Source organism: Watersipora subatra, chromosome 8, assembly GCF_963576615.1.
Source record: "Watersipora subatra chromosome 8, tzWatSuba1.1, whole genome shotgun sequence".
NCBI lineage: Eukaryota > Metazoa > Bryozoa > Gymnolaemata > Cheilostomatida > Watersiporidae > Watersipora > Watersipora subatra.
This window is the reverse complement of record NC_088715.1, coordinates 61,937,597-61,957,369: the sequence shown is the minus strand read 5'-3', so window position 1 is coordinate 61,957,369 and position 19,773 is coordinate 61,937,597. Positions and strand designations below refer to the sequence as shown.

At 34.4% G+C, this 19,773-nt stretch overlaps 1 protein-coding gene across 2 annotated transcripts in view; it reads right to left on the bottom strand.

Moving 5' to 3' along the window:
• Window positions 1–19,773, bottom strand: part of LOC137401541 (uncharacterized) — a 40,702-nt gene that overhangs the window by 2,822 nt on the left and 18,107 nt on the right. Inside the window, exons 8-14 of one of the 2 annotated variants that reach the window (XM_068087949.1) lie at window positions 15,153–15,362; window positions 14,130–14,257; window positions 10,727–10,912; window positions 5,248–5,373; window positions 3,132–3,255; window positions 1,227–1,439; window positions 241–457 (exon numbers count right to left, since the gene is read on the bottom strand). In XM_068087949.1, coding sequence (XP_067944050.1) covers window positions 241–457; window positions 1,227–1,439; window positions 3,132–3,255; window positions 5,248–5,373; window positions 10,727–10,912; window positions 14,130–14,257; window positions 15,153–15,362 — 1,204 coding nt within the window. The remainder of the gene's footprint in view (window positions 1–240; window positions 458–1,226; window positions 1,440–3,131; window positions 3,256–5,247; window positions 5,374–10,726; window positions 10,913–14,129; window positions 14,258–15,152; window positions 15,363–19,773) is intronic. The other variant, XM_068087951.1, reaches the window with a different exon arrangement.

Here is a 19,773-nt window from a genome sequence, read left to right as displayed (position 1 = left end):
TATACAGATGAGTGAGTACAGTGTGTATTAGTACATACAGATGAGTAAGTACAGTGTGTATTAGTATATACAGACGAGTGAATACAGTGTGTACTAGTATATACAGATGAGCAAGTACAATATAAACTAGTATGTACAGACGAGGGAGTTGTATTTGCTCCCAAATTTATAACCCACGCTCTAGTCTATAATTCCATTCTTACATCACAATAAACATGATATAAAGAGCCTCATTATCACCTGAACATCCTCCTCATAGATATTTTCAAGACATTGAAAGCTGTTGTCACTGTCATCTGGCCGCTGTATGCTGCCTACCACGGAGAAACTGGCTACGGTTGAGGTGTTCTGTAGGAAGCTGACTGCGCCAAAGAGGTACTCAAACTCAGCCGTATCAACACTGAGCAGTCTCTCATCGTTTCTCCTTGCCCGCCCTCTTTTCTCCACGACCTTCTCCCTAATGCATATAGCGAAGCAAATGCAGGAGCCATGAGTACATTCGTACAATCTGTCGATTCCTTGCTGATGTATTAACCATTAATAGCCATTCATGTAACGCCAATCTATTGCCTCCAACTGGATAATCTTATCATGTCTACATGATTGGGCCATCGAGGCAACTACTGGAAGATTGCTGTGAACAACCTGGTTCAAATAATCAGTCTCTGTCAGCACTTATGTGCTGTTGTCTATTGTCCTTCCAGATAACTATTCAGTTAATTTTTGGATGGAATTTCTAAATCCAAGAAAGTTTACTGCTTATGAAATTAACAACTTTACCAACATTCAAATAAGTATCTTCCAATACGCTATACTCCCATACACTTTATAATATAATTCACTAATATCCAGATAACTAACTTCTTTTGACTGAGAATCAGAGCGTGTGGATTAATCATTTACTTGAGGAATGTTTATTGCGGTAATATTTGGCATAGGACTTTTTGTGATTTTTGTATCATAAAATTATAAGATTTCCAGGTAAAAGCTGATTATACACAGATACATATAACTTTGATCTGAGTTTGAATTGAGGCAGCTCAGCTAACTAGACACTAACTGTCCACCGACTCATTACTAACTACTCAAGTATATAAAACTCTTGCTCCTTTGGATGAACTGAAATAATCTGACTTGAAATATTTACTAGCTAGTAACGGTTGGTATGAGTTTGTAGCAGTACAACTTCTAGTAAGTGAAGACAACTGCTCACCACCGATACTGACCTTTCCTGGTAAAACTTGTCATAGTATGGCACAAGGCTTGAGTAAAGCTCTTTGAATCGGGGATGCGTAAACTCTGGGTGAGGGTTATTTGGGTCAGCATTTCCTGAGCCATTACCATTTGTGAGTGACTTGTGCAGCTCAAGCATGGCAGTAAGTATGTGGATCACCGCCTCACGATGCTTCTTGCAACTGGACAGGAATTCCGCAAAGTTCCTGTGTATTTCAAAGTCAGAAAAGTTACTAAAATTGTGATAAATAGTTTGTAATATATACAAAGAACGAGTAGTTTATTGTGAGAACAGTCAGTGACAGACATGGGAAATTGCGGGAACAGACACAGACAACTGATTATTAGGTCTATTCAAGCAGCTTCATAACTAGATGACTAGTTATGAAGCTTCATCAAGTTATAACTAGTTGAATGTCCGACGTTGCTCGGGTAATAAAATAGTTTTTGCGCAAAAAGCTTATTTTTATTTAACAGCCAAATGCCCAGCGTTGCATGTGTATTAAAAGACAGCTTATTAACAGTGACAGTTGATGTAGTTGCCTGCCACTAGCCTGGCACATGCCAATGACTAATTTAAATGTGTTACTAACCATATTGCTAAATTTAATAATAAGAGCCGTGAGAGCAAACTTTGGTGGCGTTGCGTACGCAGAGTGCTATGCGTATTTTAAGCGACATAACGACTCATATCGCCTAATGAATTTGTTCCATTTTGCGTAGCCCAATTAGTAAGATTATTGTTTGGTGAGTGAAAGACTCCGAGATCAAATACAGTGGAAGCGAATATTTCATTCCTAAATATTCGGTGTGTTCAGCTATTGCTGGACACACCGAACAGTGGACTTTGTGACAAAACGGCTCATATTGCCTATGGAAACGATTGCATCTCATGTAACATAATTGGTTAGTTTATCGCCTGGTGAATGGAAGGTTCTGAGATCAAATCCAGCATGACACGGATCGTTCATTCCTAGATTTTAATAGCTATAGCTGGAAAGATGGAATGACAGACTTTGAGTTTTATAGATATACAACATTTAACCTTCTAACTTTTAAACTTCATATCATGAGAAAAGTGTTTTTGCACAGTTCAAATAAATCAAGAGGACAAATAATCATCGAGCCAATGGAAGTATGTGTATAAAAAAGGCTGTTTTAGAAGAAGCTAACCGTATTCAAAGTTTTGATGGACGATATTGGCACTTCTTTAATACTGGTCAAAACGTAAAAATGAGATGTCAGACTTTCTTTGTCTGATACTTCTTCCGACCGAATGGAGAGAGAATGTAGAGGCATTTCCTACTCCAAATAATGCAATTTGTCCACGTAAAAAGCATTTAGCTTTTACACATCTACAGAAGTCGAAAATATGAGTGTAACGGCTAATTTGAAATTGAAACAGTACATTTGAAAATTACAAATTGAAAAATAGGTAATGGTAAAAAACTAACTTAAAAAATACAAAAAATAATAAACGCAAAAGGTAATATTAATAATAAAAAGTGTACATTTGACATGTGCAATTGCGAACAGGATACACAGTACATATTTGGTAAGCAATAGAAATTATAAGAATGACTTAGTCTTACAGCTTCGCACATTTGTTGGTAGACTAGCGATTTGAATTCTGCGCATTTAAATCCAATACGAAGGTGATTTTTCATCGCTAAAACTTTATCGCTGTAACTGGACAGATGAACGATTTATATTTATAGATATACCATCGATTATATAACGATATAATATTCTTAAACCAATGTAGGCGTTTTCCAAGCTTCAAGAATCTATGATAAATGACTAAGTCATTATCTAATTTTATACGGGCGGAAACAACTCTTGCCACAGTGCTCATAGATACAACTAGCAAGTGTGTGAAGGAGGGCACAACTACTAACTTGTACGAAAAACAAAGGGCGCTGTGTTTGTAGACTTGCTGTTCAGCAAGGTCTAGTACTTCTCTGAACATTCCTCGTCCTCTATCGTAAAATGTCTCTTCATTAGAGAATTCGTGCAGTCGACCTGAATAAGATTCTGGAATCTATTAGTGTCCTCTAGTAGAGCCAAGCAGGACCAACATAGAGCGTCATACAATCTTTGAACCTTGTCAATCTCCAAACATAGAATTCACGTAGAAACAAAGAGTAGTCTGCGGCAACAAAAATCTTAAAGGTCTACTTGCAACAAAATTTGCATAAAAATTATTTGGTATCAAAAGATTCGCCATGTCTTACTCTGCTGTGTTGTAAGTGCAAAATATGTGGAAATGTGATTACAAGCTCTTAAAAGCTAAAAAATGAACGGTTAATCCCCGTCATCACAAAACTGCCGTAGATAAGAACCTCTTTCCAAAACGGCTCAAATGGGACATAAGATGAACACGATGGCTTCTGTTGACACTTTCATGCAACCTCATTCGTCGAAATATTTTCACAAATATACTTCACGCATTCAATAAAACCATGTATATCGTCCTCACAGGTCTATTTCATCATCATTGTAATGCTGTCACTTGGAGCACTGATATCTCAAAACCTACCGTGAAAATTTGTTTAATTTTTTAACCTTAGCTCGAAGGAGTGCATATCATTCTCTGATAAACATGAGAAGCCTGTTGGTAACCTGTATTAGTCGAAAAATGCTACAGCAATTATTCGCGCTGTTTGGCAGGAAGTATGGGTCACATGATCAGATTACGACTAGACGATTAGACCAAGCCGAAACAAAACTGTAAAGTAGCAAACATCTATATTTGATACGGGCTTTTCGGTAAAACCCGAAGTGTTGGTCATAAACTAGTGCTACGAAAAGTTTTATATTGAGCCTGTTATTGGCTTTTTAACTCACATGAGAACATCACGTGTCAAAACAATAACCAAATGAATTTAGTACGTCAGAGAAATAAATTGATTCCAATCTACGGCAGTTTCGAGATGGCGGCAATTAACTGTTAGTTTTGGAGCTTTTAAGAGCTTGTAATCACACTTCCACATATTTGGCACCTACAACACAGCAGTGTAAGACATGGTGAATCTTTTGATATCAAATAACTGTAATGTGAATTTTGTTACAAGTCAACCTTTAACATTCAGGAAAGCTCCTTTTTCTCAAATGCTACTGCTGTGTGTTGGAAAGTCAAACTGATTCTTGTCTGTGATTATATGATTTCAGACCCACGTGTTGTTGGAGAATTGTTCAGATTCCTGTTAGCTATCAAAATGGAACAACCCTCCAAAAGTTGAACAACAAACAATGATAAACTTTACCAATTCTTTAGCCAGTTTTTGATCATCAAATAATAAATAACGGTCCTGAATAACCCCGTAAATCGAGTGTTTAGTAACATCTACACAGTTATCAGCTGATATACCCCCAGACATCAATTCAAAAAACAAGTATTCAAGTATCACATACTTAGGTATGACACGATGATTGCTATAGGCATTAAATGGTTACCAGCCCCATTGTCATAACTAATACGGTGAAACTCGGATAACTCGCCCTCGGATAGCTCGAACACTTGGTTAACTCGAACAGATTTGTTTGGTCCATTCCCACACAATGAAAAATTGCTCAAGATAACTCGACCTTGACTTCGTTAACTCACAACAGACTTTCGCCCCTTCTCATGACATGAGAAGCCCCTTAACTGGCAGCAAGCAACCTATTCTTTTAATTTATATATAGTTTGTATATGTACTGATAAGTACATGCACTTGTGACAGTGTTCCCATAACTTGAACGTGCTGATAACTCGAACACTTTCTCTCCGTCCCGTGAAGGTCAAGTTAGCTGAGTTTCACTGTATATGCTAATAACATAGATAAGAAGTTATCAACAGCTTAGTGACTGCACTTAAAGTGAGATAAGAACATGAGACAATGGTTAACCTGAGAATAGATACAGGAAACAAGACTCTTAATGTAGTTACATTAGCAAACAAGATGGAAAGTTTGGGTGACATACATATGTAACTTACTGTGAGTTCACTTGTATCTTTACATCTGTACTTACCTAGACCAATGATGGCATACTGCATGCATAGAAGAGTGTGGTACGTGTCCTTCAATATGTTTGATCTAAAGAGTCCCGCCTCATAAGCCGAACGTTTTTTAGGTTGGTAACCCACTTTTGACAAATCTATATGGACAATTACCAAATAAAAGAATATATACAATATAATACAATGAGCATGCTAATACATCGCTTGAAAACGTTGATAACTAGAATTACTTAGCAATTTGACAGACGTAATGATCTAATTGACGATAACTTGTGATTGTGAGAATGTAAAATGCTTCATGTCGACAATTAAAATCTTTTGATAGAAACTGGGTTGGGAGAATGTATATGTGATGTAGAGTATATAATGTAAAGGTGAAGTATGTAATGTATATGTGATGTAGAGTATATAATGTAAATGTGAAGTATATAATGTATATGTGATGTAGAGTATATAATGTAAATGTGAAGTATATAATGTATATGTGATGTAGAGTATATAATGTAACTGTGAAGTATGTAATGTATATGTGATGTAGAGTATATAATGTAACTGTGAAGTATGTAATGTATATGTGATGTAGAGTATATAATGTAACTGTGAAGTATGTAATGTATATGTGATGTAGAGTATATAATGTAAATGCGAAGTATATAATGTATATGTGATGTAGAGTATATAATGTAAATACGAAGTATATAATGTATATGTGATGTAGAGTATATAACGTAAATGTGAAGTATGTAATGTATATGTGATGTAGAGTATATAATGTAAATGTGAAGTATATAATGTATATGTGATGTAGAGTATATAATGTAAATGTGAAGTATATAATGTATATGTGATGTAGAGTATATAATGTAAATGTGAAGTATGTAATGTATATGTGATGTAAAGTATATAATGTAAACGTGAAGTATATAATGTATATGTGATGTAGAGTATATAATGTAAATGTGAAGTATGTAATGTACATGTGATGTAAAGTATATAATGTAAACGTGAAGTATATAATGTATATGTGATGTAGAGTATATAATGTAAATGTGAAGTATGTAATGTATATGTGATGTAGAGTATATAATGTAAATGTGAAGTATATAATGTATATGTGATGTAGAGTATATAATGTAAATGTGAAGTATGTCATGTATATGTGATGTAAAGTATATAATGTAAACGTGAAGTATATAATGTATATGTGATGTAGAGTATATAATGTAAATGTGAAGTATGTCATGTATATGTGATGTAAAGTATATAATGTAAACGTGAAGTATATAATGTATATGTGATGTAGAGTATATAATGTAAATGTGAAGTATGTAATGTATATGTGGTGTAGAGTATATAATGTAAATGTGAAGTATATAATGTATATGTGATGTAGAGTATATAATGTAAATGTGAAGTATGTAATGTATATGTGATGTAGAGTATATAATGTAAATGTGAAGTATATAATGTATATGTGATGTAGAGTATATAATGTAAATGTGAAGTATGTAATGTATATGTGATGTAGAGTATATAATGTAAATGTGAAGTATGTAATGTATATGTGATGTAGAGTATATAATGTAAATGTGAAGTATGTAATGTATATGTGATGTAGAGTATATAACGTAAATGTGAAGTATATAATGTATATGTGATGTAGAGTATATAATGTAAATGTGAAGTATGTAATGTATATGTGATGTAGAGTATACAACGTAAATGTGAAGTATATAATGTATATGTGATGTAGAGTATATAATGTAAATGTGAAGTATGTAATGTATATGTGATGTAGAGTATATAATGTAAATGTGAAGTATGTAATGTATATGTGATGTAGAGTATATAATGTAAATGTGAAGTATGTAATGTATATGTGATGTAGAGTATATAATGTAAATGTGAAGTATGTAATGTATATGTGATGTAGAGTATATAATATAAATGTGAAGTATATAATGTATATGTGATGTAGAGTATATAATGTAAATGTGAAGTATGTAATGTATATGTGATGTAGAGTATATAATGTAAATGTGAAGTATGTAATGTATATGTGATGTAGAGTATATAATGTAAATGTGAAGTATGTAATGTATATGTGATGTAGAGTTTATAATGTAAATGTGATGTATGTAATGTATATGTGATGTAGAGTATATAATGTAAATGTCAAGTATGTAATGTATATGTGATGTAGAGTATATAATGTAAATGTGAAGTATGTAATGTACATGTGATGTAGAGTATATAATGTAAATGTGAAGTATGTAATGTACATGTGATGTAGAGTATATAATGTAAATGTGAAGTATGTAATGTACATGTGATGTAGAGTATATAATGTAAATGTGAAGTATGTAATGTATATGTGATGTAGAGTATATAATGTAAATGTGAAGTATGTAATGTATATGTGATGTAGAGTATATAATGTAAATGTGAAGTATGTAATGTATATGTGATGTAGAGTATATAATATAAATGTGAAGTATATAATGTATATGTGATGTAGAGTATATAATGTAAATGTGAAGTATGTAATGTATATGTGATGTAGAGTATATAATGTAAATGTGAAGTATGTAATGTATATGTGATGTAGAGTATATAATGTAAATGTGAAGTATGTAATGTATATGTGATGTAGAGTTTATAATGTAAATGTGATGTATGTAATGTATATGTGATGTAGAGTATATAATGTAAATGTGAAGTATGTAATGTATATGTGATGTAGAGTATATAATGTAAATGTGAAGTATATAATGTATATGTGATGTAGAGTATATAATGTAAATGTGAAGTATGTAATGTATATGTGATGTAGAGTATATAATGTAAATGTGAAGTATATAATGTATATGTGATGTAGAGTATATAATGTAAATGTGAAGTATGTAATGTATATGTGATGTAGAGTATATAATGTAAATGTGAAGTATATAATGTATATGTGATGTAGAGTATATAATGTAAATGTGAAGTATATAATGTATATGTGATGTAGAGTATATAATCTAAATGTGAAGTATATAATGTATATGTGATGTAGAGTATATAATGTAAATGTGAAGTATATAATGTAAATGTGAAGTATATAATGTACATGTGACGTAGAGTATATAATGTAAATGTGAAGTATGTAATGTATATGTGATGTAGAGTATATAATGTAAATGTGAAGTATGTAATGTACATGTGATGTAGAGTATATAATGTAAATGTGATGTATGTAATGTATATGTGATGTAGAGTATATAATGTAAATGTGAAGTATGTAATGTATATGTGATGTAGAGTATATAATGTAAATGTGAAGTATGTAATGTACATGTGATGTAGAGTATATAATGTAAATGTGATGTATGTAATGTATATGTGATGTAGAGTATATAATGTAAATGTGAAGTATGTAATGTACATGTGATGTAGAGTATATAATGTAAATGTGAAGTATATAATGTACATGTGATGTAGAGTATATAATGTAAATGTGAAGTATGTAATGTATATGTGATGTAGAGTATATAATGTAAATGTGAAGTATGTAATGTATATGTGATGTAGAGTATATAATGTAAATGTGAAGTATGTAATGTACATGAGATGTAGAGTATATAATGTAAATGTGAAGTATATAATGTACATGTGATGTAGAGTATATAATGTAAATGTGAAGTATGTAATGTATATATGATGTAGAGTATATAATGTAAATGTGAAGTATGTAATGCATATGTGATGTAGAGTATATAATGTAAATGTGAAGTATGTAATGTACATGTGATGTAGAGTATATAACGTAAATGTGAAGTATGTAATGTATATGTGATGTAGAGTATATAATGTAAATGTGAAGTATGTAATGTATATGTGATGTAGAGTATATAATGTAAATGTGAAGTATATAATGTATATGTGATGTAGAGTATATAATGTAAATGTGAAGTATACAATGTACATAAGATAACTTCAAAATGCTTTCTGCAGTTATCATTTGGTGAACGTAGATCTATGTCTGCTTGAACCAAATGTGTGCTCGGCTAACGAGAAACCAAAATTGTGAATGCGCAGGCAATGCCGGGCATTCACAATTTTAGTTTCTGCTAACTATTCCTGCTCATATATGTATATACCCTACAGGATGAATTTATTAGCGGAGTTGAGTTTCGCGCAAATTACCTTTTTCATGCATATTCGCGGATTAATTTATTCGCGGCTGAACGCTGTCACTCTCTATGAAAAGTTAACTTTATTGCGGCTAGCATAGAGCATGCGCACACCGCTTGTTTCGGTTTCTATTTAGCTTACAACTACGAGTCGACCATGCTAAGCTATAAATTTTTTGTTGCTTCCAGAGGTTTTCACGAATAGTAATCGATTTGGAGGCCTTTGATGAATTAAGAACTTGTGGTAAGTAATGAGTTTTTTCAAAACCATTTACTAAATTGGTTGAATTTTAATTTGGTTCTTCGGTAAAACGCAATATTTATTTTTCCATCCCTACAGCTTCGTTATTTGTTTGTGTGAGAGATATTTTCATCATACACGGAGGCACAATGACTGCAAGGGCGGTAGATGTCATTCTTAGAAGATCACCAATCATTCAGGGAGGTCTTGAAATTGAGGTAGAAGTGACTGCAGCTGCTAACGAGGAGAATATATTTGTTTTATAAAAGGAAAAAACCGCCTTTACGAGCACAAATTTTTGGCTAACCGGCAATATTTGGCAATAGTAAGCCACGAGGAGAGTTCTGATGATAACTCAGAACCATAACCAGCCATGTAGTAATGCGAGAATCGCCTTTAAAGGTTGATTACAGACCTTTGAAGGTCACATTACAGCTATTTGGTATCAAAAGATTCACCATGTCTTACTCTGTTGTGTTTTAGGTGCCAAAAATGTGGAAATGTGATTACAAGCTTTTAAAAGCTCAAAAACCAACAGTTAATCGCAGCCACACGAGACCGCCGTAGTTAAGATTCTCTTTCCAAAATGGCTCAAATGTGACGTAGTTGTTGGAGATGGTTTCCGTTTACACTTTCATGCAACCTTATTCGTTGAAATATTTTCACAAATATTCTTTACGCATTCAATAAAACCATGTTTATTGTTCTTACGTGTCTGTTTTATCGTCATTGTAATGCTGTCACTTTTGGCAGTGATATCTTATAACTTACCGTAAAAATTCGTTTAATTTTTTAGCCTTAGCCTTAACATTTTAGCCTTACCCGGCATATTTAGCGTGTTCAATTGCGATAAGAATATACCTGATATACATGTAGGAGCAGCAGAAATATTAAGAATGGCTTAGCCTAGTTGTTAGGTGCACTTCTTACGAGAATTGCGATTTGAATGTCGGGAGTTGAAATTCTCTTCAAAGCGGATTTTTCATCGTTAGATTTTATTCGCTATAACTGGACACAGGGATGAAAACACAAAGACAAACAAACACTGAGATTTATAGATACATATATTCTTACTTTCCAATCTGCATCGAATATCATTTACGTCATGCTCATTATTTACAGCTTTCAGCCTCATAATGAGCATTTGACGTTCTGTGATGAGGGAAGGCAGGAGGTAGACCTCAGTCTGGTCGAATATCATTGAGTAGATCTCTATGGCTGTTTCTGCCAGCACCAAATACTCTTCGACATCAACTTGGCCTGTAACATAAAGTGGTATATAACAACGGCAATGCTACTTACTGCTGACTAATAGCAACACTAAATGAACCATTAAGGGAAACACATCTACCAATTTAGTCAAGTAAACTTTAAGCCTACCCAAGAGCATCGCAACATGAAATATTCTTCAACTGGCAAATAGCCTTTTACAAATCATGTCTTGAAATTGTGGCAGCGGCAAAGCCTACACATTTAAAAATGACTAAAGAGGAGACAACTTCTTTTTTTTGTGAAACAACTTACTATCGATAGACAGCTTGAGCTGTAGTAGAGCAGTTAAGCAACAAACAAAATACCAGGGTTGGCATAGTATTTCCCATGTCGGTTATTACCGCCGGTTTATACCGGTTTTTACCATCCCGGGAAAACTCATTTTTGTCTAAAAGTGGGAAAAATGATAAAAACTAAAAAACCTCTTTTTTGACAAGTTGGCTAATGCTTTAGCAAAGAATAATAATACACTTATACCATTAACTGTCATAGAGCTTCTTTATAACTTTTTAACAGTACACAGGCTAAGAAAGCGCATAACTTTTATAATTGGTTTATTTATTAAATATTGAATGAAAATACCAGATCACAAGATAATATTCGTTTATTTACATATATTAAATAGTAATATTGAAAGAAAAGCAAAATTGATATGTGTGAAACATGACAGTAAGCATAATACAACAATTAGAAAATAATTGAAAAACGAAAACACATGAAGGTAATGCCAAGTAGTGGAGACCGGTGAACTGAACAAACGGATTAGAATATTGAGAATTGATTGTCTAAGAGAAGTTATCCTCGTATTCAGCCCAATCCTACCCTCTAGGAATTGTTTTTAGGTTTTGGTATCAAGCTACCAGTTTGGATGCTTTCTCCACTCCACCAAGCCTCGAAGTTTGGTCTGCACTAAGGAAAAAGTGCTAAGCAATACACGTCAAAACAGTTATATTATTGGACTGTAAAAGGCTCATCGTTATTTAACGTTGGCTCGTTTCTTGGGTGTTGATTTATTCTAATTTTTCCCACTTTTAAACACTATTTTATTTCCATTGCTATTGATTGATATAAATATGGAGTCACACAACTAATTGTTTAGTCCCATTTTCCATTTTTATTAAATTTTATTGTTTAGCAAAATATTTGGATAAAAAATTCTGGCCTTATGGTATTTCTCAGTCGCTCCCAGTTTTTACCAGCTGTTCCCGGTTTTTACCAGTTTTTCCCGGTTTTTACCAGTTTTTCCAACTGCCCTGGAAAAAACAGTTTTTTTTATGAGAAAAATGCCAACCTTGTAAAATGCTGTAGTTGTGTTTACGTAGCTGACTATCCATACAACTAACACACATTACTGATAGCACATTATTACAGCAGTGTTTTCCTGCCATAGGCTTTAGTAGAAGTCTCTTCACCTTAGACACACATATGTGATGAAAAGTACTATTTTACTATCAATATAATTACAGGTTTATTCATATCCCACTTTGATATAATTTGATTGAGTTTGTTGGAAATGCGATTGTTAAAATATTACAAACGGAGCATTGCAGAACATTTGAACATCCAAATCAAATCTATTCATAATGGCTACAATAACGCAATTTTATTTATTTAAACAAAAATGGTTTTTAATAAACTATAGTTTCATTTTAAATGGCACTTTTGTGTTGAAACTGTAAGTCGTTTTTGTAGGTTGACTTGCAACAAAATTCACATTACAGTTATTTGGTATCAAAAGATTCACTATGTCTTACTCTGTTTTGTTGTAGGTGCCAAATGTGTGGAAGTGATTACAGGCTCTTAAAAGCTCAAAAACGAAAAGCCGCCGTAGATTGGAATCTCTTTATTTCGATGGCATAGCCATGAAATTTGGTTATTGTCTTGTCATGTGATGTTCTCACGTGAATTGAAAGGCCAATACAAAGCTCAATATAAAACTTATCGTAGTACTAGTTTATGACAAACACTTCGGGTTTTATCGAAGACCTCGTATCAAATATAGATGCTCGCTACTTTCCAGTTTTGTTTCGGTTTGGTCTAATTGGCAGGTCGTAATCTGATCATGTGACCCAATACTTCGCAAATAATTTCTGCAGCACTTTTCGATTATCACAAGTGACCAACAGGCTCGTCATGATTATCAGACAATGATATGTACTCCTTCAAGCTAAGGCTAAAGAATTAAACGAATTTTAACGGTAAGTTATAAGATATCACTGCTAAAAGTGACAGCATTACGATGACGATAAAACAGACGCGTAACAACAATAGACATAGTTTTATTGAATGCGTGAAGTATATTTGTGAAAATATTTCGACGAATAAGGTTGCAAGAAAGTGTAAACGGAAACCATCTCTCACAACTACATCACATTTGAGCCGTTTTGGAAAGGGAATCCAAACTACGGCGGTCTCGTGTGGCTGCAATTTTCTGTTCGTTTTTGAACTTTGAAGAGTTTGTAATCACATTTCGACATATTTGGCACCTACAATACAACAGAGTAAGACACGGTGAATCTTTTCATATCAAATAACTGTAATGTGAAGTTTGTCGCAAGTCAACCTTTAATGATGTACTTGCAATTGCAAAATACAATTTTTTCCATTAGTTTCCCAGTGTGTTATTTAAGTTTTAGTGATTAGATGATTTTACAGAATTTGCATCTACGGTAGGTAAGAGCAAAGATTTTATGTAGCTTGAAGCAGGTACTTACTCACTGTCCACTTCAACAGAATTTTGGTTCATTAAACCAAAAAAAGTATTTAAGGTTGCAGCATGACATATTCTCATGCAAGAATAAAGTAAAATATGTAAATTCAAGTAAATTTTAAACTTGTTGAACATTAGTTCTTAGCATTTTCATAAATGCATGATATGATGAAATGAATTGAAATGTTAGAGTAAGTTATAAAAAGTTTACCTCGCAAAAGTACAATGCTATTGCCTGCATATTTGGAGTCAACTTTCAAAACAAAGTTATACTAAGCTTATCTAACTAATGAAAATTATAACCAAGAAAGATATTAGTGAAACAGGTTAAGCAATAAGGTTAAGCCAGCCACAGAAATACACACACATCTTTTGTTCATCAGGATAAAGTGACCCATTAAAGCTGTACAATGACTATGGCGCTACAAAATGAATAAAGGATGTGTTCTTTAGCCAAGAAAGAGGCATCGATGAGACTCTGATGTGAAAACTTACTATTTGCCTTCCTTCTCGGAAGCATTGACCAAACAGAATATATCTCAGCAAGCAGCTCAGCCACGTAGACCTTGGCCATGATGTCCACGGGAAGAGCCTTCCCTTCCGTATGCAATGTCTCCAGCTGACTACAAGTGTCACAATAAGGAAGCATGTACCGAATGAGTACAGTATACTGTCTTTATACCAAGCTACATCTATGTGCACACAGTATCACATGCAGTGTCCAACACACCGTCTTCCAGCTCATAAGATAGCACAACACGATCATATCAGGTAACGACTCACTCTCGAGTAAGATAGCACAACACGATCATATTAGGTATCGACTCACTCTTGAGTAAGATAGCACAACACGATCATATCAGGTAACGACTCACGCACAGGTAAGATAGCACAATACGATCATGTCAAATGTCGACTCACTCTCGAGTAAGATAGCACAACACGATCATATCACATATCGACTCACTCTCGAGTAAGATAGCACAACACGATCATATCAGGCATCGACTCACTCTTGAGTAAGATAGCACAACACGATCATATCGGGCTTGACTCACTCTCGTGTAAGATAGCACAGCACAATCATATCACGCATCGACTCACTCTCGAGTATGATAGCACAAAACGATCATATTAGGTATCGACTCACTCTTGAGTAAGATAGCACAACACGATCATATCAGGTAACGACTCACGCTCAGGTAAGATAGCACAATACGATCATATCAAATGTCGACTCACTCTCGAGTAAGATAGCACAACACGATCATACCACATATCGACTCACTCTCGAGTAAGATAGCACAACACAATCATATCAGGAATTGACTCACTCTCGAGTATGATAGCACAACACGATCATATCAGGAACTGACTCACTCTCGAGTACGATAGCACAACACGATCATATCAGGTATCGACTCATTCTCGAGTAAGAGAGCACCACATGATCATATTAGGTAACAACTTACTCTCGAGTAAGATAGCACAACACGATCATATCAGGCATCGACTCACTGTCTAGTAAGATGGTCATTGACGAGCTCAAAACTTTGTGAATCAACTTCCATATTGGCCAAATCCTTCTTGGTCAGGCGACGGTAGAGAGGCAAATCAGTAATGTATTTCTTATATGTCTCGCTGGTTGTGAAAGGTAAGTTCTGGGAAGCCTCATATAGTCCCCTGACAAGGTTCTTTTCTTGCTGAAGTCCATCACCAGCTTCTTGGCTGTAACACAGAAAATATCTCATCTTATAGCGAGGTGAAATCGGTGTGTAATATTACTTGGCCAATAAACCAACAAAAATATTACAGCATTTAGAGTTATCAGATTTTTCTGACATCATTAACATATATATATAGATATATGTACATCTAAATTTAAATAAATTCGTAGACATTAATTGACAGATATATCATATATGCTACATATACCGTAAAATCTCTAATTGAACGCCACCTCTATTTGAACGCCATCTCCAATCGACCATGAGAGAAGGGTTGAAAAATAGACCGCAACTCTCTAATTGAACGCCACCTCCATTTGACTGCCACTTTGACATTATTTGATCTTCACGAGCCCATAACATCAACTGATCAGAAGAAAAGTGTCCAAAAAATCGTATTAATAGTGAATCGTTTATATCCATAACAATGAATTCACTCACTGTCCGATTCCGAAGCTCTTTGTTATTTTTTGTGTGATAACTTTTAAAGCAACAGTGTAACAATAACCAATAACGGTATCAGGCTAGTAGTAGCTCTCTGTTTAACACGGTCTTTCTACTTCAAAGTATCCTATATATAAAAAGCGGTTTAAATTTACGATGGTAGACGTACTTTCAAAGCAACGCTATAGAAATAATTACCAACTGTCTCAGGCTAATAGTGGTTCCTTGTTTAACGTGGTCGTGATACTCCGAAGGACGTGTGTATGAAAACTGGTTCGCAATTTTTGGACCAAAGGTAATGTTTCTTGTGAGCAAAACTTTTACGTGTTGCATTAGTGCTAAAGGCAGCGCGTGAAAGTTTATCTTGGACATTAATATTGACTAATTCAGCAGTGCAAAAGAAGAGTTGAGACTAGAAGATATTATGGAAAGTATTGGCCAACTAGAATATGTTCGTTCCATCAAAATCAACAATCAGAACGCTGCTATCCAAGCAAACGAAAGAAATATTTATGCTTTAAAAACATTAATTTTTGTGTCCGCATGTAATGTAAGTATGATTCGTTTATGTTAATTGTTCATAAATAAATATTTGCTTCATTTGATAGATTATTATTGTATAACTTACAAATATAAAGATTTATAGCATATAATTACATAGCATACTTGCGGCTATCTTAACATGGCTTCCAATGAATCGATGCTCATAACTCGACATCCATTGCACATAAATGTTAGTTTTGGCTGCAAACTGTAGCAAACACCAAAGAGCGCAATGAGATTTTATTCAACATTGTTAAATCTAGATATAAAATAAAAATGTCTTCAAATTTAAAACGAAATAAAAATTTAAAACGCCAGCAAATTGCAAAACAGGACACATACTATAATATCATCGCAGGTCAATTGCAAGACATAGATATCAACTGGTAGAGATAGTTCTCAGTTTCTCGATGCACATTCATTAAGAGATCTTTGACAAGTTGGAGGTAAGTTAGCAGATTTATTGTATCCAAAAAGGTTTAATATTGCTCCACCGGAAAAAGAGAGCAAAATATAGGCAAGATTCGCTTCACCCGCAATAGGGCTAAATTTAGCTTGCAAAAACTCTGACGAACCATTTGAAAAATAGACCGCCAACCTCTATTTGAACGCCACCTAAAATTAATCACCACTATAGAAAGTTGAAAAATAGAGCGCCACGGCGTTCAATTAGAGGTTTTACAGTAAGTAGTACCAGTTTGCATTTAAAGGCCATGTGTGTGCACAGTACGGCTTTTCTTGCATATTATATATACAGTAGACGCGCCTATAACGTAAATTCCAAATAGTGGAATTATTATTGACCAAATTAGGCAAAAATTTTGCTTCACACTATTTCATTACTTAATACTAACAGACGTTAAGTTTTTTGAAAAGCGCAATCATTTGCTGGTCCATTGGCCGGAGGAGAGGGGTGGTATTCAGTGGCAAGTAAAAAACCTTGATAAGAGAAATGTTCGAATGTATATTATCATCAATGCCGGGAGGGTGAGAAGGAGCATTGTCTAGTACAGTGGTTCCCAACTGGTGGTCCATGGACCTCTAGGGGTCCACAGGTTTTGAGGGGGTCCACAGGCTGGTGCCAGTTTGGTTTTTCTAGCTAGATATTTACAGCTATTTCTGTCATAGTGGTTGGATCAATGATATAAAACCCTAAAAGGATAGACGACGGCCATCATATGAGCGGGGTTTAATGATCAAAGTCTGTTGGGATTGTGCCAGCCTGAGTTTCCGGGCTAATGCAATTCTCGCGGGGTGGTCGCGTTGTCTTGTTAGGTTTTTGGGTTTAGAATTTTATCACCTATGTGCGTCAATCGCTGGATAGTACCTGATTTCCGGTTAGTAGTACAAAACAACACAACCCGTAACCAGCGAACACGTAATTCTCTCTTTCCCTTTTCAATTTTCAGTGATATACTAAGATCCATGGAAAATGAAACATTTCAACTTACTTAATTTTACCAATTTTCAGATTGGTAGGGGTCTTAGTGTATGCTTAAATTTAAATATAATTTACCCGAAATCACCCAAACAACGGCCTTTTTTCCCTAGTTTTTGATTAATATTTTTCCACCTAAAATATAAAATGGCAGTTTTTTGCCGTTGTCACATTGTTTGACCTGGTCAATAAAATGGGACAACAGCAACGCTGTGCAGTTTAGTTTTCATACTCAAAATCTAAATGTAAAACCAAATTCGGGTCATCTCACAATGGTGACTATTAATATGATGAATGCTTGTTAATGGCAGCTGACTGATCAAAATTGTGACAATATTTGGCAACTATATTTATTTGACAACAAAATGAAACCAGCAGATTGGTAAAATAACTAAAGATGTTTATGAAGATAAAACCATTGAAGAATTTTGGCCTTCCATGATTCATCCATCTCCACAGACAGCCAAACATGCCCTTTGAACTTTGCTCCCATTTGTGTCTACATACTTGTGCAAGTCCGCTTTCTCCTCCATGGTTCTTTTCAAATCGAAACAACGAAATTGACTGGGACTTGAAGACGACATGCGATGCGCTTTGTCAACCATTTCCTCAAAGATTGAGAATTTGGTGAAAAACAAGAAGTATAATCTATCTCACTAACAAACTGAAAATTACCAGTCAAAGCAATTCAGTATAGCATTGCTTTATGTAAGTAAATAAATAGAAACATGTCAAATCTATTGACTCTAATATTATTCTAATTTATAATGTACGTCAATTTCAAATGCATTGTTATAAACACCATATATTATGATGTTTATAACGGGGTCTATGACTTTTAGATAAAGAGCTCAGGGGGTCCATGGCTCCAAGGTAGTTGGGAACCACTCGTCTAGTACCAGGAGACATTTCAGAGAGAGAGAGAGAGAGAGATCATTCTCATCTAAACACTTTTTGACAGCAGGACCAAAACAGACATTTACCCACTCAATAAACATGGTCCTTGCGACCCAGGCCTTGCCATAAGACTTTAAAAATACTCCAAGTCTTTTCCTTCAGGATACTGTGTGCCTTGCAGGCCTGAGGATTTTCTGAGTGGTACAATAAGAGTGGCTTGATTTTCAAGTCGTCATTGACAATTGCGCAAAATGCAAGGGTAAGTCTGTCTTTCATTGGCTTATAACCAGAAAAATTTTTTTGGCTGTAATATATGTACGACAAGGCAGGTTTTTCAGCAAAAAAAGCCAGTTTCATCATAGTTAAAAACTTACTGAGGGGGTGTACCCTTCATTAGAAATTAATTCCTCTTAATTGTCTGCTTCTTGTCAGAACTGGCCGCCTTTCCATGCCTGATGACTAAGTGAATCCCAGTCCTCTTCTTAAGTTGTTCAAACCAACAGTGGGAAGCCTTGAACTCAAAGGAGTTTATCGCAGATTAATTGCCAGCAATAGATAACAACTGGTAGAGATAATTCTCGGCTTCCCAATGCATATTTTATTTAGAGATCTTTAATAAGTTAGCGGTAAGTTAGCAGATTAATGCACCCAAAAAGGTTTTATATCGGTTCACCTGAAAAAGAGGGGGAAAAATAGGTGACATTCACTTCGCAAAAATTCTGACAAACCATTTGAGAAATACAACGGCCGCCTCTACTTGAACGCCACCTCCAGTTGACTGGCACTAAAAAGAAGGCTTGCAAAAATAGAGCGCCATGGTGCTCAATTAGAGGTTTTACAGTATATACATGTATGTATGATGAATTAAAGTTTATTGCAAATATGATTATAACACTAAAAATGAATATTCGCTCTTGCGTATGTACTGTTTACACCTTTTTTACTCAAGGAATGCTGAACTGAGAAAAATCTGTCATCGTGTTTCTTTCAGGCATTGTGAAAATGTTTTCGGTGAACAGCATTTCGGCATATTTATTATTTCGATGCATGTAATAAGCGTAAATTTTGGTGAATTTTTTATTGCTAAATA